Here is a 23,922-nt window from a genome sequence, read left to right as displayed (position 1 = left end):
TTAAAAAAAAAAGTAGCTTTAAAAAAATAGCTATCAAGCAAAGTCATACAAAGACAAAATTCACAAATTTGATCATTTTATAGGGTAGTCTCTTCAAGAGCACTAAAGTAAAATTTAAATACTTGCTTACCTCTGTGCATGACCTAAGTTCAGTGGAATAACCAAACATATCATTTAGAGGAACCTGGAAACAAATAATAAATATCTTAGCATTGCTTATTGAAGAATATTTGAGAAAAATACAGAGAAGCCTTAGTCATTTAATTCCTTTAGACTTAGGCTTCTAACAACTCTTGGTTTAAAAGGATTAAAAGGCAAAGAGAAACATATTTTTGTTTTATTGTAAGTAGAAATCCTATTTGAAAATAATTTCATCTGACAGTCACAACTAGAAACCAGATCTTTCAGTTTCACAGAGTGGACATGACTGACACCCTTGCCTCCTCATCCCCACTTCACCCTCTGGCTCAAGGTCAAGCCTTCAGGGGTGTTTCTTCTGTGAAAATGTTAATATAACTTTCCTTTGGACACCTCAATGATAATGCTGATAGCAATGTCTTCTAGGAAGCCTTATAGAATGAGATAAACCTTCTCCCATGAGTTTTAAGTCAAGTAAGGTACAGAAAAGGGAATAAAATATTAACCCAATAAATTAGAGATAACATAATAAAGCAGCTATGTAAATAAAGCTATAATGAGAAAGATAAGTATACATTTAAGAAAATGACATATTCACAAAAGGCCTACATGAAATGAATCTAATTTTCAGCTTTTGCATTTAAGAGTTAGTTGCTCTAACAGCAAATTATAGAAATTGCCACATATATATAATTCAACACTCAAACAGCCAGAGAAATGTGTCAATTTGCTCTACAACCTCCCAAAACAAAAGCTAACCCTAATTCCCTCCTGCGGTTAATAACAGCAAGACTGTCAGTGACCAACAGTACTTACATCTGCATACAGTGTAAAATAGTCCTCGACTCCATCCTGTCCCGTGATTACCCCATGGCGCCGGTTAATCCCTGCAATCACTGCTCCCTGAAATTCATTTGGGGCTATAACTTCCACAGACATAACAGGTTCAAGAATACATAATGTTGTATTTGCCAAGGCTGGATTTAAAAAAATTAATAAATAAAATTAGTTTATTAGTCTTTAAACAAACTGGAACTCTTTTCTATCCAGATATACGAAAGGGAGAGACACAGGGTGCTCTGGACTCACTTTTCAGGTAGCAGTAACAGTCACTCTTCTAAATGGAAATTCCAATAAGACAAAACCTAGTTTTAGTATTAGTAGTTCCATTACCATATTTTTATCTTTAAAAATCATTAAGCTGCGGAGGATAATATAAAAGGGGTCTTAAAACTACATTCAATCAAGTCCTTTATCATCTACGTTATGCAGTTGAGACCTACTTATTCTCTCTTTCTGAAAATCTTCAGGAGTAAAGACACTGTTAAGTCTTTGGTCAATGAAAACCAATTCTCTCCTGTTGGTCCCTGGCAGACAGTTATCTTTAACTATATGAAAAACAATTTTTAGCACTGGCGAAAGTGGGGAGGAGGGTACCTACCCTTCATATACTTGGAGACAATAATCAAGTCATGTCTGAGATCTATCTTTCCTTTTCTAGGCTGAAAATTTCAGTATCTGATTGAGAATTAGAAAGACCAAGTTTCTAGTTTCTGTATTGCCCCTAATAATCGTATGCCTTTTGGAAAAACACAATCTGTCCAGGTCTCAAGTTTCTTCACCTAAAAAGTAAAGATATTGAACTAGATGTGATGGGCCATTTAAAGCACTGAAACCCAACATGTATGTCCATGTTTATTTTTTTTTATCTCACTTAATACATAACTAGAACACTTCTTTCTGTGAAAAATGCTGACTGAGGTTTAAATGCAACAATGAGGAGAAAATATAATAAAATTTCAAACATTTATACTTAAATCGGATGTTATGATAGTATGGAATAACACTTCAGCCTCAGACTGGAAGAATTACCTTTATATAAACATTTTAAGAAAAACACAGAAAAGATGACATAGAAAATATTTGTTATAAAATAACCATAATTTCCCAAGCATTAATTTAAAATAGGCTAATTAGCAATTATTCTTATATAGTCATTCATAGTGTGTTCTATGAAAGACACTATTAGCTTAAGTACAATAATTATAATGGCAATTTAATATCCTTGCATTTCTTTAAAATATTTTCTAACTCAAATCATATCCTACCTGAGACCTACCTCTGACTAGTTTGTCCTAATTAGTGAATTCTGTTCTCAAAAGAGGAATAACTGAACTTTGCAGACTCCTAAACCTCATTAGCTAAGCCCTGCAGACCCTACATAGACTTGTAAAGCAGCAGACTAACAATTCTAGACTGTAGAAATAACTCTATTTCTTGTTAGAATAGCAGTTTCCTTGGCTCTAAAGAAATGCATTTAATGATGAAGAAGGCACCCAGAAAGAGGAGAGCAGGGCAGACATATTAAGATTCAGTTAAATGTTATCTAGTGTTTTCAAGGTCAGTAATATGCAAAGAGCTAGATTGGGAAAGGGTCATATTTTAAAGGGGGTAAGGGGCCAAATATATAGTCTCTACCACTTAGTTGCTGAGAATGGCCTGTGCAGTTGTTCTATATCCCCTCTCCCTGCTCCTTTCTTCCTAAATCCACCTCCCAACTTATTTCCAAAGAACCTGCCTTTATTCATGCCTTCCTCTAACCCCATTCCAGCTGATAAGACTCCAGAGCTAACTTACCCTGCATTTTTCAATAGTCAGATGACAACCAAGTCCTAAAAACAATTTTTCCTCAAGCAGATCCATGTGGTCTATAGCTTTTTAAGGTAGGATATAAAAACACCAATATCATCACAGGACCTTTTAAGCCTAAAGCGGTGGGTAGAGGTGGTAATGTTTCTGGTTCATCCGCTAAGGAATAACACCACCTCGGTGCTGAAGAGTCTGTGTGAGGAGGATGTTCGGAGCTAGGGCTCTGGCCTGGGGTTTAACTGTCAGCTCCACCCCTAACTAGCATGTGACCTTGGGCCACTGAACTCAGTATTCTAAGTCCCAATTTTCTCAACTATAAAGTCACTGTGAAGATATGGTAATCCATGGACTCAGCATAATACACAGCACATAAATGATCAATAAATGTTATTATGACCACTCTGAGGCAAAAAGCTGAGAAATAGGTGGCATGGCACAGTACTAGGTCAAAGGCAACATGAAGGAAGAGAGGTCAGCATCCATTAGGCCCAAATATGTATGTGCAGGTGTTTCTAAGAACATTCTCATTTAATATTGTGGAATTTCTATCTCCAAGCATCACCCCTGACATCATCTCTTTTCTCTTCCAGGCAGCAGAGAAGCCTTCTGAGAAGGAAAACCCGGGTCTTATGATAGAACTTGGTGAGACTGACAGAATTGCGGCTTGGCAACTTCATGAGGTCAGGTTCCCTTGACTCCTTTGAACATTATCGAGAAATGCTTTTGTGAGAAAGAAAAAAATGGCACGAAATTACAAGCCCTGCACCGAGCTCATGAATTCTTAGTGATTAACAAAAAATACTAAAGTTCCACAACTTCTAAACCAAGGACCAAACCCTTAAGGGTAACTTCTTTAAGAAACAGCACTCCTATATCTTGGCGTACCACTGGTATAAAGCTTTTTAAACTTAATGTTAATAAAATTTTTGAAACTTAAAAAAAAAACCCAAAAATGTCCCAATGATTTACTCATTTCCACACAGTAAGTATGAAGCAGCGGAGCCAGGATTCAAACTCAAAGCCCATCATGCAACTGGGCAGGAGATCAAAAAAAGGGCCCTGTTAAGTTAAATGAGCTAACCATGGCCCTGGTAGGCCTTTATTTCTCTTGTAGAGTGGCTACAAGTTCGATGTTTCTGGGGAGACCAAGTGTAGTGTTCTTTCTAAAATTTGGCCATAGAAAATGATGGCAACGGTCACGTCTGTAAGGTGAAACATGGCCATAATGAACACTTTAGTTACCTCACTGATTTAACCTCAGGGACAAAGTTTCAATTGTGACTGAAAATAGTTCTAGTTTTCATTTTTTAATGAAAAACAAATGGGAATTCGAACTATTTTTCTTCTAACTTTGATAACAGAGAATAGCTCATAAGTATAAGCTATTCTATTTCCAAGCTCATTTATCAACATTTAACCCTAAAACTCTCATAAGGCAGTCAATGGAGATGTATGCTTAAAAGCCGATTTTCTTACTGAGCTTGGCAAAAAACTTCTTTTATCCTTTATACTTTTGTCTTTTATTAATGGAGAAACAAGAATTGGATGAGGAAACAGAAAAGTAATTCATTTTTAATGCTAGTACCCTGCTTATTTGCACAAGTTTATCTGGCAAAAAATAAAAACGAAAAACAAAACAAACCAAGTTCTTAATTCACTTATCATCTAGTGCTTTTCCTTTGCACACCCAAATAGTTATATATTTAAACAATTAAAAATTAAATGGTACATAGTCAACTGTTTAGTTAATAGTCATAGATATTCAGATGTTCTTCATGGATATACATAAGTATATTATGGGCATATACACATGTATATTATGGGCATATACACCTATATTATTTATATTTCATATAGGAGCAATTAAAAAGGAATGAAGCTCTCTGTTAATTGATAACCACACCAATTATCTCACTTTGTGTAACTTCTATCTCCAGGAAAGCTACCGATTTCAGTCAAGAACCAGCATAGAAGTAATGACGATTTCTAATTTAACTGTACTTTTAAAAAGTATCACAATGTATACATTTACCAAATCATCACATTATGCAGTTCAAATATCTTATAAATCTTACAATTTTATGTCAATTATACCTCAATAAAGCTGAATAAAGAATATGAGGTAATTACAACAAATCTGTCAGTTTAAGATTTATTAAAGTAAACACTTAGAGGACAAGAGGCAAGTGTTTGAATCATGCCTAATAAAGTCTTATTTTCTTCTGACTTTATTTCCCTTTTTCCTATTAACATAATTTTCAGGTTGTGACAGGATTTCTAGATCACAGGTTTCAACTGCATTTTTAACAGACAGCTGGCACAAAGAAAATGGATTATTCTCCTTCTTGCAACTGAGAAATGAAAACACGAATTATTAATAGCTCTCAGTAGTTTCAGTAAAATATGGAATTAGCAACCTGGTCAAGGTATGAGAAACCTTTTCCCACCATTGTCCCACTCCTGAACACAGACGCGAACAGATCCAAAACAACAAAAGTCCAAAATTTATATAGAATCAATAAAGCCTTAATTTATAGAATGCTTAGAAAATGATATGCTATGATTAATCTAATATCCCATTGTCCATTTTGAAAAGAAACGTTGAAAACATCTCACAAGTTTTCTGAATCATGATATAATTTTCCTAAAGACATTTATAGACATTACTAAAGGCACTTAGGAATGACCATAATAACGTATGGAAGAGATGACAAAAAGAATGAATTTTTTGGTTTCAAGACAGAGCTTCTGAACTTCTTTTGTTGAATAACCTTGATGTCAAACTGCTGTACTGTCATTTGCTTTTCTCTTTTAAAAGCAGTGAATCAGATATATTTGTAACTGCTTTGGGCTCTGTTTTATAAGGGTTTTAATATACATGTCATTCTGTGTGAGAAAGGCTGACAATTTTAGCAGTCTAGCAAGAAGTCTCCACGATGAATAAGATTTACTGAATTCTTTCAAAATACTTTGCCCTCCTCGAAATGCCTAAAAACCTCAAATGTCATATGTAAAATTTTTTTTACAAATTTATGATTTCCTGACCTCTGAATAAGTCACTAAAAATAACATGACTGTAATGTTTCTTTAAAATATTTCTAAGAATACTGAGCATTTGTCTTTTCTGTTAAAAATAGAACTTAGAAATTTATAATTTTAAACATATAAAAATTACCAGATAACTCAGGAGAACAAGGTAGGCTTTAACTTTGCAAGAAAGAGAACACCATAATCTATCCTCCCTTTGATTCTATGACTATTAGTGCAGGATCAGCCATGTTCTCGGGTATGCCACCCAGTGCCCTGGGAAGAGAAGACCAAAACAGCAGAGTGCTGCCTTCTGAGACTCTGATGGTCTAACATGGGAAATAAGCACAGTGATGTGGTGAATGATAGGACACACCATACCTTGTTTAAGGGCACCTTCTCCTGCGCGAATGAAAGAGATTTCATTGGAATCAACCATGTGATGTGCTCCATCTTGCAGGACAAACCGCAGCCCAGAGAGCTTGTGACCAGACAGCGGGCCCTTCTCACAAGCATCCAAAAATCCCTGTTAATGAATGAACATGACTTCTAGGGTGAATTTCACTTGCAGATGCGTTACAAAGAACCCCCCCAAACATTTTAGTATTCATAAGTTTAACATTTGTATGTATTCAACATTTCACTGCTCAAAAACGAAGTTTTAAAAAGTTGAACAGCCTTACTATTTAAGTTTTATTAGTGGCATCTAGAGTAATCCCTTGCAAAAGCATATTACTTAAAGTTGTGAGCTGGTTTGAATGTGAATGCTAACGATCACTTTCTCAAAACCTCATCTTCAGGAATTAACTCTCATAACCCATTAAAGAGACAGCATTATCTTAATTTTACAAGGAGGAAATAGAGGAAAGGCAAATCTAAGGCATTCCCTAAAAGAAACCCACCACCAAAAATTGGCATTTATTCAAAGCTCTGTTTTGAGCTCCTAATATATTTCGATCACTGCTTGGCCTCATTGGCAGATCACATTATAGCTTTTGTGTTACACAATGTTAGTAACAACTAAAATTAAAAAGTGATTTTTCCAAATGCAATTTTTTAAAATACCTTTATTAACTAATATACAATAAACTATACATATTTAAAGAGTATGATTTGATAAGTTTGCAGTTCTTTTTTCATTCAGTCACCTAAAACTTTCAGAAATCCCTAATGACCACTACAAATTTCAGTTGCTGATTACAATCAATGAAGTAGTTTCAACTTATCAAGAGAAATATGTAACTTTTAAAAAATAACTTATCAAGAGAAATAACCATGATTAAGAAACAAAATGATTTCCTTTCACTGTCCTACTGTATATTTATAGCTCTTGAACTTAATGAATTAAAGATTCTAAAACAGATGGAAAAAATACTTAAAGAAGCAGGACTGTAACTAAATTGAAGCCTGGAAGACAATGTGATAGAAATATGATTTGAAACCTAATAAACTGTCTTTGATTTTTTTAAATGCAAGAAAGTTCTATTGTTGTTGTTTTGTTTTACCTTTTCTACAGCAGGCACAAATTGCTTTGGAACATTTGCCCCAAATGTTTCATCTGAAAACTCCAACTTAGTGTAGTTCTCTGGGTCCAGAGGCTCCAGCACACCTATCACTTTTCCAAACTGGCCTGCACCACCTGATTGTTTTTTATGTGTAAACTCAAACCTGAAAATGATTTAGGAGGAAAAAACAACAACACAGGATTACGTAATTACCGAAATAAAATAAATCCTAATTTAAATGAAAATCCACATTTCATCACTTTTACTTTTCCCTTCAAATATGATGGCCTTGCTATAAAATTTTATTTTAGAATCTATTTAAAAAGGAAACCTCTCCTTTCTGTTCTTATGTAGAGGTGAAGGCGGGGTGCACCAAAATAATCCACAGCCTTAATTCTGCCAATTCTAAATTTCACAAGTAGAAAAGTAAAAGGCAAGTAATTAAACAAAAAGTTAACCTAAGATTCTTGTTCTAGTAACCTACATTCCAAGAGCTCATGCATATCTTTTCGAATGCTTCCCTTTCCTAGTACGTAATGTTCTCTCCTTAAATCTCTATGAGAGGACTGTTACTTGAAAAATAGGACCTCTGAAGTTCATTTATTCAGATAGTTCCTATTTGATTTTACTACTTGGACATTATGGACTGTTGAAATACGAGAGAAGGGAGTTTCAGGTGGAATGATTAACATCTGAAAAATGATTAATGGCAAAATGATAATGACTAAACATAAGGAAGTCATTTAGATAGACACATACACAGACACAGGTCAGTGTTTATTTCAAATCACAGATGGCAACATAAATAGAACTGAATAAACATTTTATGTACATATTAAACATATGTAAACATAGGCTACTATTTTATTAAAAAAAAAACATTTCATGACTATCTACTGTTTGCACGGCACTGCTTCTTTCAAATTGAAACCTTCCAAAATCAAAAGATGGAAGACACAAGCTTCTTTCAAAACTGTCTGCAGTTAACTGCAGGTAAATGAACATTAATGAGTATGTATTTCTACATACAGATCTATGAGTGGTTTGGAAGAAGTAAATATCCATTTTGGTAGGAGACACTAGTTTGGAATAAGCAGATTTCATAAAGACCCTAAGTGTGAATGTGCCTGATGAACTGACTTTAAATAATCTTCCAGGGGTCAAGAGCTTCAGGATGGACTGGGAAAAACAAAATGCTGAAAGGTTAATTTTCCTGGAAGGAGAAAAAAAGCAGTCATCAAACTCAGTGAAGTGAAATAGAAGAGAAACAACTGCCAAATCACCATAGAATTACTGAAAGGATTACAAAACTGTGGTCCACTGACATATTCTTGGGTATACATGAGTTCTTTGAGACATTTTTAGTTTTGTTTTCAATCTGACAATAATATAACATCTATACAACATACTCTAGATCTATGCTGTCTATATGGTAATCACTAACCATTGATATTCACATTTAAATTAATTAAATAAAATTAAAATTCAGTTCCTTAGATGTACTAGTCACACTTCGAGTGGTCAGCAGCCAAATGTAGAGAATGACTACTGTACAAGCCAGCACAGACAGAACATTTCTATCACTGTTCAAAGTTCTACTGGACAACTCTCTTCTGGAAGACCAACTCACAAACAAGTAATCCATGCAGTTTCAGGAACCATGTCTGAATTTATAATCAAGTGGATGGATGCCAAATAAAAAAACACTTATATGCCGAGTTCGTATGAAGCACTTTTTATAGATTGATTGTCTTACTTATTCTTCACCACAAATAGATGAAGTAGGTACTATTCTTATTACCATTTTTTAGATGAGAAACCTGAGGGTTAGAGAAGCTAAGTAACTTGCCAAACATTATACAGCTATTATGTGGCAGAGCCAGGATGTGCACCAAAACCAATACTCTTAAACGTTTTTCTAGAAGACTAATAAGAAAATATAAACTAATTTAATCTGCAAACGATGCATTCACTTCAAAAGCCATTAGAGGGTGCTGCTCAAAGAGCCCCCCTTCCCCCCAACAGTTTAAATTGAGAAGAGGTGAAAGAATATAGGGATGCTGAAGGTGAAAGAATCCATGCCCCTGTGGTCAGACCACTGACATGTTGCGAAAAGCAATTTAATTTTGGCAAAACATCATTTCTCATGTTAAAGTTAATTTTAACTAGAATTGTGCTGGTTTTACTGTTTATCTCTATTTTGCAGATTTATTTTGACTTTATAGTCATACCAAAGTTGCAAGTCATAGGTATTTTTACTTCGTTTTATGTTCATACAGTTATATAAAATTGTAATAATTTAATTTACCTGACCCCAGAGACTAATAATGATTTTGTTGCGTTCAAGGTAATCCATACACTGAGGATAATGATCTATTGACTAAACTATTCATGAAGCTTTAGTAACTAAGACTTCAAGAACTCAAATATAGAAATGAGATTCTCCTAATGCAGTTTATTTAACATCTAAATAGGCAGTTACATTTTTTAATGTAATAATTATGTTTTAAAAAGAATGTAAATTGGTATGTGTACTTTTAGTAAGTGCCTGTTATGTCACAACCTATGCTACTATCCTTGATCTACAGAGATCGCAATTATATTCAGTTTCCAAATGGTGACTTTATCTAGGAGGCCCACAAATTGTACTTCTCACAGCTCTGGTAATAATACAGATGTTAACTAAATACTTGTGAAACTTCTAGAAAGGATAGGAAATGCCGTACTGCTTACTATTTTTTAAAAATCTACTTCTCTAAATTGAAAGTATATTTGAGGAAGACATTACAAACACATTTTTGTTAACTTTTTTTAAAAGCACCACTATATTGTGTCTACCAAAAAAACTTTCAAAAATCCATTTTGAGAAAAAGAGCAAAGAACCTTTATCTCCAAGCCAACAACCCAATGTAAAGGTTTGACCAATACACTTGATGAAAAGAAATCTTAGCTTCCTAAAGTTTTCTAGGGAAAATCCAAATAATAGCCTGTATAGTTCCTTTAAAGGTGACCAAAGAAGGTGATAAATCTAGAGTGAAAACACACTGCCTACTTACTAAAAGTTTGTGCTTGCTTAAATAAAAGAAGCAGCTTTAAAAACTCCTGCTTTTGTTAGAAGCTACTTCAATGTAAGTGTTTCGTATAAGTTCTTTTTGTTTTAATCCTTAAAGTTAAATTTTAAAGTGACTGAAAGTTAGAAGCATAATGTTCTAGCAAAATCATCCTTCTAAAATTAGTGAAGGGAGGGGTGCCGGTGCATTTTAAAAATTCTCCTGACCCAAATTACATAATCCTCCAATTTAATGCTATAGTTTGCAGTATCTCAAAGCTTTATTTGGGCAGAATTGGTCCAACTTTCACAGAAAATTGGTGATGAACTAGCCTGTTCCTAGACTTTCACAATGGGAAGGGGAAAGAAATCGTCTGAACAGATTCACTGAGCTCCTTTGTACTTTGCCCTGTGCCTGATACTGTGGGGTGTATAAGAAAGTTATGCTCCAGTCTGCAGGTGAAGCTACCAGACTCTCTTTGCAGAAGAAACTGGGCCCCAAGGAAGACACTCCAAAAAGGCAAACGCCAACCTCGCACATCTGCAAAGGCTAATAAATGTTAAGATGAAGTCTCTGCCAAATTCCCTCCCCACACCTCCACCCCTCCCAGCCTGACCAGAGGAGGAGCTCTCGCCTAGCAGGAACCTAAGAGCAAAAGAAATAGTAGCAAGGGCGGGGCCGCGGGAGAGGCCCATCAAGGAGCCAGCGCCCAGACACTGCTTCCTGAAACGGAAAGAGGGAAGGAAGGAAGGAGGAAGAGGGAGGAGGGAAGGAGCTGATCCCGCCCACGCCTAGCCCCAGCCCCAGCCCGGCTTGCTGACTTTTCAGCAACGGGAACAGGCTGAAAGGCAGCGCACTGCTACGTGTCCCATAAAGCTTGAGCAGACCCGTGTTCACCCAGCCGGAGCCCATCGAGAATGGAAATCCCGCCAACCCACTACCCAGCCTCCAGGGCGGCATCCGTGGCGGAGAACTGCATCAACTACCAGCAAGGGACCCCCCACAAGGTGTTTCTGGTGCAGACAGTCAAACAAGCCAGCAAGGAGGTGAGTCCGGCTGAGGGCGGCGGGCGGCGCGGGCACTGGCTCCCTCCACTCCTGAGGGTCAGCTTGGCTCCGATCCAACAACGCCTCCCCTCTCCCCCGCCCCTGCCCAGTAGGAGTCAGGTCTAGAGAGGTTAACATTTCTGGGGAGAGTGAACACTCCAGTCTCTGGGGACAGCCAGGGGCTGTTTGTTGTTTTCAGGAGAAAGCAGACATGGGCACTATTACAAGTGGGGAAATTTTCCCAGTGAGGGGTGGCATTTTCCCTTTTCCCTAAGTGAAACCTGTAGGAACCAGTCAAAAGAATCTTAAAACTGCCATGTTTTTCATCTGCTACTCCACAATCTGCATCCACAAAAGCTCCTTTCTTGCAAACGATTTTTCACTTTAAGACCAATCCTTATTAGGCTCTTTGACCAAAATGAAGGGGGAAACAAACAGCAAGAGAAGCTTGGCTTTAACCACCCAAACACTACTGCCACTGGCTGTCATAGATGATGTGCTCCCGCTACGTCTGGCTAAAGGGTTAAATTAAATGCTTAACACCTCAAGCTTTACGGGACACGTAACACCAAGCTTGTTTCCATTTTACTAAAATCTAATGGATTGGAGATCATTCTTTATTTATCTGATATAAGTTTAACTGGTATAAGTCTCTTTTAAGTGCTGAAAGGGAGTAGATATTATTTCAAAACTATACCAGATAATATTAGGTATAAACTCTCAATTGTGTCTTGATTCAAAATGAAATACCTAAACATATGTATTACTGTTATAAAATTTGTTACAGTATCATTTTGTAGGTCCACTAATATACAAGTAAAAACAGTACTTAACGTGTTTAATCACTTTCCTGTAACCTGCCTCAAAATGGAATTCACCTTCACTGAATACTATTTGGAGGTACACAGGGCTTTATGTAAAATCTTTTCAATGGTGTATCCTATTTGTCATCTTTAAAATTAAAAGCTCTTTCAAATTTTCTTACGTAGAGAATTTAGGATCATAGATCCAGAGGTTGAAGTCTTCTGATGCTTGAAAGTGAATTGGAACCCATTTTATTTATATGCTTTTATCCTACCCTTTTGTTCTCATCCAAAATAAACCTGATAGAAGACGCTAAATTAGATGTTACACACATGAACCTACGGCTTTTTAAGGTCTAAGGCTTTAATTGTTTATCCCCTCCAAACAAATGAGAATGGATTCTTCTAACAATATAGAGAACTGAATTACTGTTATAACTAAACACATTTTCTTAATTTTAGGATATTCCAGGAAGAGGACATAAGTATTGCCTTAAGTTTTCTGTGGAAGAAATTATCCATAAAGTAAGTGAAATGTCTTTTATTATTAAATAAAATTTGATTCTAAATATTCCAGATCACCTTTACTGGTCAAATCATATCATTAATCTTGAAGTTGTTGTGAAACCCAGCCTTGAAAAAGTAATGACCAAAACAAAGGTCAGTTTTTACTTTTTGTGTATTCTGAGATACAGAGGTATTTCTATTGGGCTATTTAAAAAACAGACTCTATATACCTCAAATAAATTCCCTTTAAACATGTTACGTACTCAGGACGGCCTGAACTTACGCCTAATGTTGACAAGTGAAATAAATTACTCTAATCATCACCACTTTATATGTTTTCCTTTCTCATTCTGTTTTTGATTTCTTTTAAAGAAAGCAAGTGTTTTAGTTATGTTCGGATAAGAATCTTTGAGTAATACAGCAGGGAAATTTTTATATACCTGTCAAATTACTGAGACAAAGTTAAAAGGAAGGAGTTGCAATTTGAACCATAACCATCTTGATGTTAAAAAAAGCTTGCCCTTTTGTTGAGCATAATTCAAGAGAGATACAGGCTAACATAAGGACATTCATAAAAGGCATCTGAGCTGCTAGATAACCATCTTTGCAAAACAGAACCAATGCTACAATCTTTTCTTTTTACATCTAGATACAGATTGCTACATCTGAGTTTGAGAAAATTTCTGTGATTTCAGGAGCAGAGAGTGAGAGTAATGGACTTAAAGTAACCAGAGTCTGGAGCTGGTATATAAAATCAGACTAAAATCTGGCTTTGCAAATGTACACCCCATTAATACTGAAATATATCCAAGTTTTAAGATAAATTTATAAGATTATGAGAACTTATAGATTATAAAGTTATATATTTCAGATACCTCTAAGAAAATTACTAGGCCACCCCTGATTAGATTATCTCTGGAGTAGGCACTCTGAAGTCACATCTGAAACACCATTGGAGGGCCAATGCTTTAAATGTCTCAAAGAACAATAATTAGCAATAGATGATGATCTACATGACTTTTGCAAAATATCTTTTGCAAAATATTTCAAACAGCAAGTGACAGTGAACTGTACAGCTGAAGTACTTTACCCTCCAATGGGACAAGATACTGCACCAGAAGTCAACTTCACATTTGAAGGAGAAATTGGAAAGAACCCAGATGAAGAAGATAACACATTCTATCAAAGACTCAAGTCCAGGAAGGAACCACTAGAAGCACAAAATATTCCAGGTATATAAATAAGGCATGGGGAAATATTTTTTCCAACTTTAAGATCACTATCAATTATCTATGTTCAAAACTGTCAGATGTTAACATTAGTTGGAAATATATTGTCATTGCAAATCCATTACCAGCCTACCAAAAAAAAAAAGCCCTTGAAACTTTATAGATCCATGGCTTAATTATTTTCTGCGCACATTTGAAGGAAACTAAGACATCAGAATTTAGATTTTTTAAAAAGGTTAATGTTGTATATCTAAAGTAATTCCATTTATCATGTTTCTCTCACCAGACAGTTTTGGAAATGTATCTTCAGAAATGAAGCCAGTTCGACATTTAGCCTGGGTTGCCTGTGGTTATATAATATGGCAGAATTCTACTGAAAACACATGGTATAAAATGGTAAAAATTCAAACTGTCAAGCAAGTGGTAAGTAATTTCCATAAAATACACTATCAACATGGTTAATGTTTACTGAAAGTGTTATAATTCATTCCTAGATAAATAGTGCCCCTTTAGTAATTTTACACTTAAAATAGTGTACCCGGTATTTTGAAGGAGATTGTCAATTACAATCAAGTCCAGAGAAAGTGAAGCTACAATTTTAAGCGAGCAAAGTCTTGAATTATAATTTAGTATTCAGTTTTTGTGCTCACCGTAATACAGATTATTTCCTTTGACAACCTAAATGTTCTGTTCAAATTCCTATAGTCATGCAGTGTTGAAACTACTACTTTTTTCCTCTGCTGGAATGGTAGCGCCAGAGCTACTTAGACATGGTTACCATTTTTTTCCCCAGGGCTCAGCCGAAACAAAACAATAGCATCTCAGTCTTTGTGAAACTTGCTATATATAATTTCTTTTATAACCCATTTAATCATAATTTACAACCTCATATCTTATTGCGAGCCTTGTTTTCTTAACTCTGATATGACTATTCTGAACTGCCTCTTTCTAGACCTTAAAGAGATAAAAATAAATTATTTGATTTTAGTTTTATTAAGGGGTTAAGAAGAAGAAAATGTCAACTAGTAGTGTCTAATGGAAAACAACAACAAAAAAGAGTGTGTAAATAAACCACAACAGTTTTAGCAGTTCCATGAAAGACAGACTTTCCAGTTGACTCGTTACAGCTTGTTGCTAAATGCTGGAGCACCTTTACTCCACAGGCTTTCACAACCAGTTATTAGATAGCTATAGGCACTGGAGGGTAGGATATGCAATTACAGTACTCAGAGTGTGATGTCAAATACCTAACATAAATATCACAACATTTTAAGAAACAGCCCTTTTCTAATGCATTTTTGTAGATATCAACCCTGGTTACAACATTCTTATAGGGGTACTGAGGCTTCAAATAAGTAACTGGTCCAGGTTACAAAGGCTGTATAATCATAATCATGATTTCCAAGCCATGTTTTTATAGCAAAATATGCACAAAGACAGAGCTAGTGGTTTTATGAAAGAAAACTCCTATAACCCTTCAACAAATTGTAGTTTTAAAGCATTAATGAAAATCTCAATAGAAGGATTAACAATTGTTTCAGGCTATATATATTATATATCTTTACCTATTAAGATCCAACATGTAAGAAACCTTATTACTGATTTTTACCTTATCTTTAAAGGACATTCTTTGTTGATATATTCAAAGAAAGGATTACTTCAAGATACTAGAAGGAGAAAATAGTATACTTTTATTTGACTCTGTGGCCACATTAATAATCACTATTAACCAAAGGAGCCACAGGAGCTTGTGCTTCTAGGAGCTTGGAGTCTAGGGCTTATTTCAGTACATTGATTATACGCCTTAAAAGAGCCCTGTGTCTGATGGTTGTGGTTTTAAACTATGTGGATGCAAGATTTCTGTGTAGCTGATGGTATAAATACTTTACATGAGCTAAGCAATAAGCAGCACAGATCAAAGCTTTAATTACAAAGCTAGATAACTACATTTATTACATTTTACTATTTTCAGTTTTTTAAAAGAGAATTTCTATTATAAAATTGAGATTCCATTAATGTAAACATTCATTTCAGTGGTTTATCCTTTAAATGATGCTTTTCTGAGCAATGTAAACACTAAGGAATATTAAATGACCAACTATAGACTGTAATGCTCTTAAGCATCTACCACAACTCACAAGCTAAAAACAAAGGAAATGATTTTTAGAGTAACAAATGAAAAATCATAATTTAAAATTGTAGTTTGAAAATAAAGTTTTTCTCTCAGGCTAAATAATGACATTTGATTTTTATTTTTACTTAAGTGGGAGTATTATGATCTAATGAAAGCTGATTTTTAAAATTAAAATATTGTTTTTGCCAATGATACTGTTTTACACACCAGGTTTTTATTTATTATAGCAAAGAAATGATGACTTCATTGAGTTAGACTATACCATTCTACTTCATGACATTGCATCTCAGGTAAAGTATCATTTATACCTTTATTTGATGCCACTTTGAAAACAGACTTGTTTTATAGCCACAGTATGCCTTATTTATTTTGACTTTAAATCAGAATTTATGTAAATTCAAATAGGCACCAGGTTGAAGTATAGTACACTTGCAGCAGTTTAACTTGTTTTGTGCTATTCTTTATGAGGGCTCTTTTGTTTCTAACAAAATATAAACCCAACTCTGTTTTCTCAAATGTTTTCTGAATTTTTATCATAGCATTAGTTTCCTTTACTTGCAGGAGATTATTCCTTGGCAAATGCAAGTTCTCTGGCATCCACAATATGGTACTAAAGTAAAACATAATAGCCGTCTGCCAAAAGAAGCACAACTGGAATAAATGAAGACCCTAACACTGGATGAAGTGTCAATATACTTATTAATGATGTGTATGTCAGTCTTCACTGATATTTAGCTTAAGGGGCCAAATTCCAAAGTGTCTCTTTGTATAAGTGTCCTGATTACAGTACAGAACTATATAGCTTCCATAATAGTGTCACGATGTAAAAGTGTCTCAATAACAGTGACAGTGCTATGTATATCGCATAATAAAAAGCCTCAATTAACCTGTGTTGCATACTTACGGGACAGGGGCAGTAATCGTCTCTCTGAAAGCAACTTTTGGTTTTCCTGTGATACAAGGACAGCCATATTCTCTTTCCATCCTCTAAAAAGAGCATGGGAAATAATATTTTGATATATTTACCAAAAAATCCTAAGAATCTTAACTATCAGAAACATTCATTTAAATATAATAGATAAGCAAATGACAAATCTTAAATCATTTAAGTATCTTACAAGGATAAGATACATGGTATAAACAATACAGACTGCTTTTATAGATTTTATGTAAATGAATTCTAATTTAGACTGATTTACGCTTACCTCCAATAAATATATTCACTAAAACTTCATCTTTATTCCATCTTATTACATATTCACTTGGAAAGTATATGAATCTTGTCAGAATTTTCTACTGTCTCAACTTCAAAGATATGATCACAACCAGAATTTTTAACCTTAAGTCATATATCTTGTTTTCATTCAGATATACGCAAGACCTTTCCCAGGAAAGTATGGGCCCCATTCTACCTATTCTTTTATCTATAGTAGAATGATCTTCAAGTACTGACTTAAGAAGAAAATGAGCAAGAAATGACCTGAAGAGTGGGTACTGGGGGGCCAACTTTCTCAGCACGTTTCTCCCTGCAGGTTGTCTCCCTAAGGCTGGGGCCAGGATTTACCTAACCCAACTAACCAAGACCTGAAGACAGTGAATGGTCTTATAGCAAATCTCGAGCCTTGACTCTAGAGGTCAGCAATGTTTTACAAATAAAAAGATTGAGATCAAAAGTAATTAATTTGTAACACATAGTAGAGGAAGCAGTATACCACATCTGGTATTAGTTTATGCACATTAGACTGAGAATGATTGACTTCTGCTCTTAACAAAGAAATAAAGTGAATTTAATTAACTTCCTTGTTATTTATTACCTGAGCATAGATTTCCAGGTGTAATTCTCCCATTCCAGACACAATTGTCTCTTTGTTCTCAGTGTCAAAGTGGACTTTAAATGTGGGATCTTCTCTTGTAAACCTGCCAATACCTTTTGAAAATTTTTCCAGATCATTCTTTAAAAAAAAAAACGTCATTACATGTTTTACTAATCGTCATAAGCAGTGAGATTACTAAAAGAACACACTGAATGAAATACATAGGCAGTTAAGAAATAAAAGTGACCCACCGTCTAGTTCCTAGGCTATACCCTTTCAACATGGGAGCTTGGGAACAACATGGGAACACAGCCTAGACAGTAGGGGATTTTCTTTCCATACCAAGATACAAAACAAAAGCCTAAGACTCAACTCTATACCATTTCTTATATTGACAAAAACTGTCCATTTGTGAGAAATTGCCTATAAAGCAGAAAGCAGAATCTATGTTTCTATTTTATATTTTTAAAATCCTATACAGAATCAAAGGAATCAGCATATTCACCAAAACTCTACTGTAAACTCAAGAGGACAGTTAAGACCAACAGTAAGGCAAAGCCACATTGAGACTTTTCAAACAATCTACTTGGAGGTGGTTTCATGCATCTTTATTCTCCTTACTTGTAATTCTATATGTGGTATGCAAAATAATAGCCCTCTAAGAATATGCCCTCATTCCCCCAAAGCTGTAAATGTTACTTTACATGGTAAAGCAGACTTTGCAGATGTGATTAAGGTTACAGACATCTTAAATAATCCAGATGGGCCCAATGTAATCACACAGGCTTTTAAAAATGGAAGAGAAATGCAGAAGGGTAGGTTGGAGAGACGTGAAGAGGAGGCAGGAAATATTTGAAGCATGAGGATTCATTTTGCTGTTGCTAGCACTGAAGACAGGAGGAAGGGGACTATAAGCCTAGAAAGGTGGATAACCTCTTGAAGCTAGGAACAGCCCTCAGGTAACAGCAAGGAATGGGGGCCCCAGTCCTACAACTACAAGCAGCTGAATTCTGCCAATAATCTGAGTAAGCAAGGAAATAAAGTGTCCCCTAGAGCCTCCAGAAAGGAACACAGTCCCGCCAGTATCTTGCCCAATATTTTAGCCTATTAAGAACTATGTTAGATTTCTGACCTATCCAACTATAATACATTTGTGATGTTTTAAGCCACTAAGTTTGTGGTAAATCCTTATGGCAGCAATAGAAAACTAACACGCCCTAAATCACCAGTATTAACAGCTATTTACATGTGCCTGGAGCTGTGCTATGTGTTTTTTATGTTACCTCAAATTCTAACCACAATGCTACAAGATAGAATCATCCACATTTTAAAGGTGAGGAAACTAGGTACAGAGAAGTTAAGTGACTTGCTCAGGGCCACACAAATATTGCATGGCAAAGGTGAGACTGAATCCTGGGTTCGTCTCTCTCCAAAGTCTTTCCCCTGTTCCCTGCACTAGCCAGGTACTCTAAATGTACTAGATCATCCCCACCCCCCGCCCCCCGCCATACACACACACACACACACTATTGAGACTCATAGCTTTAAGCTGTGACTTCATTATTTGATTTAATTTACTCCAGCAAGCAGATAACCCTGAGACACCAAAAAAACCTTTTGGATACTGATGCATTTGATTTCCCTCTATAACTGTGATCAAGACAAAAATCTTACATAAACTCTGAATTTAGGAATGAAGAAGCATAATATCTTTACCTTCTGGCCCTGCATATTCGGAAGAGAAAAGCAAACAATTCAGCAAAGCCCATGGAACAAACTGTGGCATCTTTAATAAGATGTAAGGTTTGCCTTTCCTCACATTTCTGAGACAGAGTGATTTAATGTTTCTTGCCACCTCAACATTCTCAATTCTATAATGAGAAGGGTCTGGAAAATCTCAAGTTTCTCAAAATAGTTGAAGTAGTAGCTGTTAATGCAGCCACACGATACATCAGAATGTTCTGTAAATAATAGTTCCCAGATGACAAGGGGTCATAAATGTTCACTCAATGCATGGATGAGTTTATTTCGATACGCCTCATTAATGTGATTGTTATGAATGTCAAGGCAATTTAAAAACTAAATAATTATGGTTCAAGAATAAGACTAATTCCAATGGCAAGTCAATGTGGATACAGAACATAACGAAATAATCTAAAAAGCTAAATGACATCAAATCCAATCATAAACCTGTTATATTTGAAAGTGAGATAAGGTCTTGTTTACAGATTTTCTATGTTAAAATCAGACATTTACTTTATAACTACCACAAACCTAGTGATGTATTATTATCCATGAGGCAATTAATCTACGTAATATTCTAATGTCCCTTATAGTGAGGTTTTCCTACAACTTAGGACAAATGCCGTTTCCCCTTTTCTATCCCTTTATGCTCTCAATCTAAGAATTTACACTTACCACTGTGGAGCCAATGATATACTTTTACTTAGTAAAGGGTCATTAAAAACAGTCTCGTGAATACTTTCATGCCATCAATTTCTTCAAATATAGTGAGGAATAATTATTACTAATAGACTGGTAAATTTTAAAAGGTGATCTCAATACTAAAAGAGGAAATAGACTGCTGGTTAGCACAAGATACCATGTGCACTGTGGAAACAGATGGAAAAGAGCTCATGTCTTTATTTTGATATATTAAGCATTAAATCAAACGCCTACCTTGTTAGAAGGCTTCATTGCTATTGAAATGACAGGATCGGGAACATGAATTGATTCCTAAAATATTTTTTTAAAAACAGAGTATTCAAATACAGTACTGTATGGGTCAGGGTCAAGAATGTATTAATTTTAATGTTCTACTTTACAAAAGAACAAAGGACAAATATTAAACATCTTTAAGCTAGACAATATATATCTTGGTCTGTTTGCATTAAACATATGAATATATTAATATACTATATAAAGGTGTCCATTTATATGATATCTTCCCTCCAAAAATAACAATATTTACTTACTTAACTGTTTAAGATTCTTAAGTTTATTGACACTTTCAGTTTAACAATCATTTTAATGACTCTAAATGCTGAGACATGGAATTCTTATTGGCTGCTGGCTATATTTACTATTGCTATCGTCTGATAAGTTATTTATTAGATCAAAAATTACTATAATCACTGATATAATTAAGATTATTTTAAGTGCAATGGCTTCTATCATATACTATTCATTATATGATCTAGGAACTATTATAGTCTGTTAGGGTTGGATCAATTTGTACATAAACGACCCACTGTAAATTTGTTCCCTGCAAATTACCTATTCCTATGTACTCATATTCTTTCTTTACTGAATTCAGGAGGGGGACCACTCACGAACAAATGGTCATACTGTAGGACAGCCTGCTCTCCTGTAGGGGCAAAAATGTGAAGTGAGTGAAGGGAATTCAGAGGCAGGAACTGCCTAAGCATGTGTGAAGGAAAGACTATTTTGTCATGAGACTGCTGTCTGGCTGGTGAGCAAGACCCTGGCCAGAATGGGGACTGCTTACCACAAAACCCCTTAGAGACTGTCTGATCATGACAGATGTTCATTCTGACATGAATCAGCACCATTCCTTTGCCTCTTGCTATGTGGCCGTTCCTGAAATAGGTTGTTGTCCTGACCTGGTGAAGCATGTAAAGTAATTTATGCATCTGGTACTAGTACCCATAACTATGGCCCTCTTTTGACCTCATATATTAATTCTCTGGCACCTGTTAGGCGGGCAGAGAATGTCACTTCATCTTGCAGCTGCCCAAGAAGAGGCTATAATGTAAGTTTCCCTTAATAAACTCTGTTAGCTGCCACTGGAGTGGCCTGTCTCTTTCTTTGGTCTTTCCCTGCCCTCCGCTTAGAGAGGCAGATTTCAGTCTTGTGTGTACTAACAGCATGCTCTTCCCTTCAGGGTCCCTTTCAGGGATGGAAAGGGACCTGTGAGTTCCACAAAGCAGGCTGTATGCAGTAAGTCAGACACTCTAGTTGCATCTTGCCTTTGGAGCATGGTTCCCCAAGTCCAATCTAAATGTTACAGTCTGGTCTTACAGTTCTTGAGGGAAGGGTCAACCCTATGGATGCTGAGTTACTAAAGAAAGAACACTCTGCTGGGACCGCCTTACAACGGCGACAATTAGAGAGGCGCCCACAATGGGGAGGCAGATCTCAGGACAGAGGAGTCAGAGCTACACAGTCCAGGTGTACCTAGTGGAGACTTTCCTGCCACACTAAATCTTGGAGGATTGTTAAATGCTTTTTCTAAGAAAAATGAGATAAGTTAGCTTACACAGAGCACTTGTCTAACTGACATTTAAAGAGCCACAACCAATCTAAACTTGATATCAGTAGTACTCAATGCAAGTGGTTGTTTTTCTGAAGTACTAAATGTACTATATAAAAACAGACTTTTGAAACTCAAGTGATAAACAGCTTTGAAATTAAATGACTTACCATAGAAAGGCCACTATTATCTTTATTTGTGAATGTGTCTCCACTAGCACAGTCAATGCCAAACAATGCACAGATGTCTCCAGCAAATACTTCATCAACATCCTAATAAAGAAATAACACAAATTGATACAAATAACACAAGTCAGAACAGGGTGACTAAAGAGTACTTATACAATAATCATACTGTACATAAACAAACATGGCAGAATCTTACCATGAATTCTATAAAAAGTGAATTGGCTAGAACCAATGCAACACCAACAATCAACCGTGGCATGACATACCTTAAACAAGAAGCTTATTTAAACCACATCTCAATTGACAAGATTTACTTTAAACGGAAACTCAGAGGTATGGCATCATTACTTGGAGGATCTGCAGTACTGACAGAACACAGAGCCTCACAGTCCTGAAGTCATTCCTATGGAATTAAAAAGCGTGTACTATATGTGCTGCCACTGTCCAACAATGAGACAAGTATGACAAAGGCGTACAAGAAAAACCTATGAAGGAAGTTGTGAAAACAAAGGCAGGATAATGGAAGCCATTGTACTTAAAATAATCTTAATTTCTCACAGAGTCAAGCAGTTAAGAAAACACAGGAAATCTAAGAACAAAGCACTGGTGCCTCTAAACTTCCTAGTTTTTGTCTTTTTATATTGACAGTTCATTCATAACAACTGTGTCTGTGAATGAGCAAGCGTGTGCATATTCACAGCTGTACAATTCTAGCTTCTGGCCCATAAAACAGCTGTGGCAATCACTCATCCCTCTAGCCTGCCCCCTGCTGACTATTTCACAAAACAGCAGTGCTGTTCAATTTTGAAAGACTGCCTATTCATCTTCTAGGAGATACAAAAGTTGGGGCCACCAAAAATTACTGAATGTCCAAAGACTTTGCTTAGACTAATAAATTTTTCCAGGGATATAAAGCTGAATTGGGAAATGTTGAGAGTAGGCGACAACCTCATACACTTGGTATTCCTGCCAAGGCCTAATCCTATGGACCACAGGTTAGGACAGATTCAGAGCCAATTCAAGAATTCAAGACAAAATTTATCTTCCAGACCAGATCTTCAGAGGTTTTAAATCTTCAGATGGTCCTAACACCATTATAGCCCTTCTGGGGTTGGTTCTATGAATATAAAGCTCTAGAGTCAAACAGAACTTTCACACCGCCATATTTCAGAAAGTAAACCCTTTGAACAATGTGAGATATGTGTGAACTTATTACTCTCACTTACCTTTGAGAACCACAGTTACACTGTCCTAAAAACCTATTGTAATGATAACTCTTGAGGAGAGTGCCAAATTTGTGTTCTGAGTTTTAGGGAACCAATTGCCCCTTCTTAAACTTTGCCACTGAAGACATACAGATAACTATAAAAGTGTTCTTAATATCTGCTAATTTTGCATATACTAGAGAGCTGCATCAGAACTGTAGCACAACTAAAAATAAAGAAGCTAGGAAAATACGTTCAAGTAGAAGTAATTTTCTTGTGGGGCACAGGATACCTAGAAGGTAGATCTATTCCACCTGCATTAGAGAAATTTCAGATCTAACAATGGCCAGGTAC

General features: G+C 35.7%; 2 protein-coding genes across 6 annotated transcripts in view; one reads left to right on the top strand and one right to left on the bottom strand.

Annotated features, from left to right (window-relative positions):
- Window positions 1-23,922, bottom strand: part of GFM1 (G elongation factor mitochondrial 1) — a 40,173-nt gene that overhangs the window by 1,255 nt on the left and 14,996 nt on the right. For 3 of the 4 annotated variants that reach the window (XM_011379595.2, XM_011379611.2, XM_011379603.2), the window contains 8 exons: window positions 22,346-22,447; window positions 20,582-20,638; window positions 17,903-18,040; window positions 16,993-17,075; window positions 7,320-7,482; window positions 6,196-6,340; window positions 955-1,115; window positions 131-184 (listed from right to left, as the gene is read on the bottom strand). In XM_011379595.2, coding sequence (XP_011377897.1) covers window positions 131-184; window positions 955-1,115; window positions 6,196-6,340; window positions 7,320-7,482; window positions 16,993-17,075; window positions 17,903-18,040; window positions 20,582-20,638; window positions 22,346-22,447 — 903 coding nt within the window. The remainder of the gene's footprint in view (window positions 1-130; window positions 185-954; window positions 1,116-6,195; window positions 6,341-7,319; window positions 7,483-16,992; window positions 17,076-17,902; window positions 18,041-20,581; window positions 20,639-22,345; window positions 22,448-23,922) is intronic. The other variant, XM_023524455.1, reaches the window with a different exon arrangement.
- LXN (latexin) lies at window positions 11,089-17,883 on the top strand. 2 transcript variants are annotated; one of them, XM_023524474.1, is made up of 6 exons: window positions 11,089-11,415; window positions 12,681-12,743; window positions 13,780-13,957; window positions 14,241-14,377; window positions 16,316-16,378; window positions 17,457-17,883. In XM_023524474.1, exons 1-6 carry the CDS (start codon window positions 11,287-11,289, stop codon window positions 17,538-17,540), a joined length of 654 nt encoding a protein of 217 aa, XP_023380242.1. In that variant the 5' UTR covers window positions 11,089-11,286; the 3' UTR covers window positions 17,541-17,883. The 2 variants fall into 2 exon arrangements, with proteins under 2 accessions (XP_023380242.1, XP_011377889.1); XM_011379587.2 differs by lacking the exon at window positions 17,457-17,883 and adding an exon at window positions 16,650-16,975 and having other exon boundaries at window positions 11,213-11,415.

The sequence above is a fragment of the Pteropus vampyrus genome, unplaced genomic scaffold (assembly GCF_000151845.1).
Source record: "Pteropus vampyrus isolate Shadow unplaced genomic scaffold, Pvam_2.0 Scaffold12, whole genome shotgun sequence".
Lineage (NCBI taxonomy): Eukaryota > Metazoa > Chordata > Mammalia > Chiroptera > Pteropodidae > Pteropus > Pteropus vampyrus.
The sequence above is the reverse complement of the archived record's forward strand: the minus strand, read 5'-3'. Positions and strand labels throughout refer to the sequence as shown.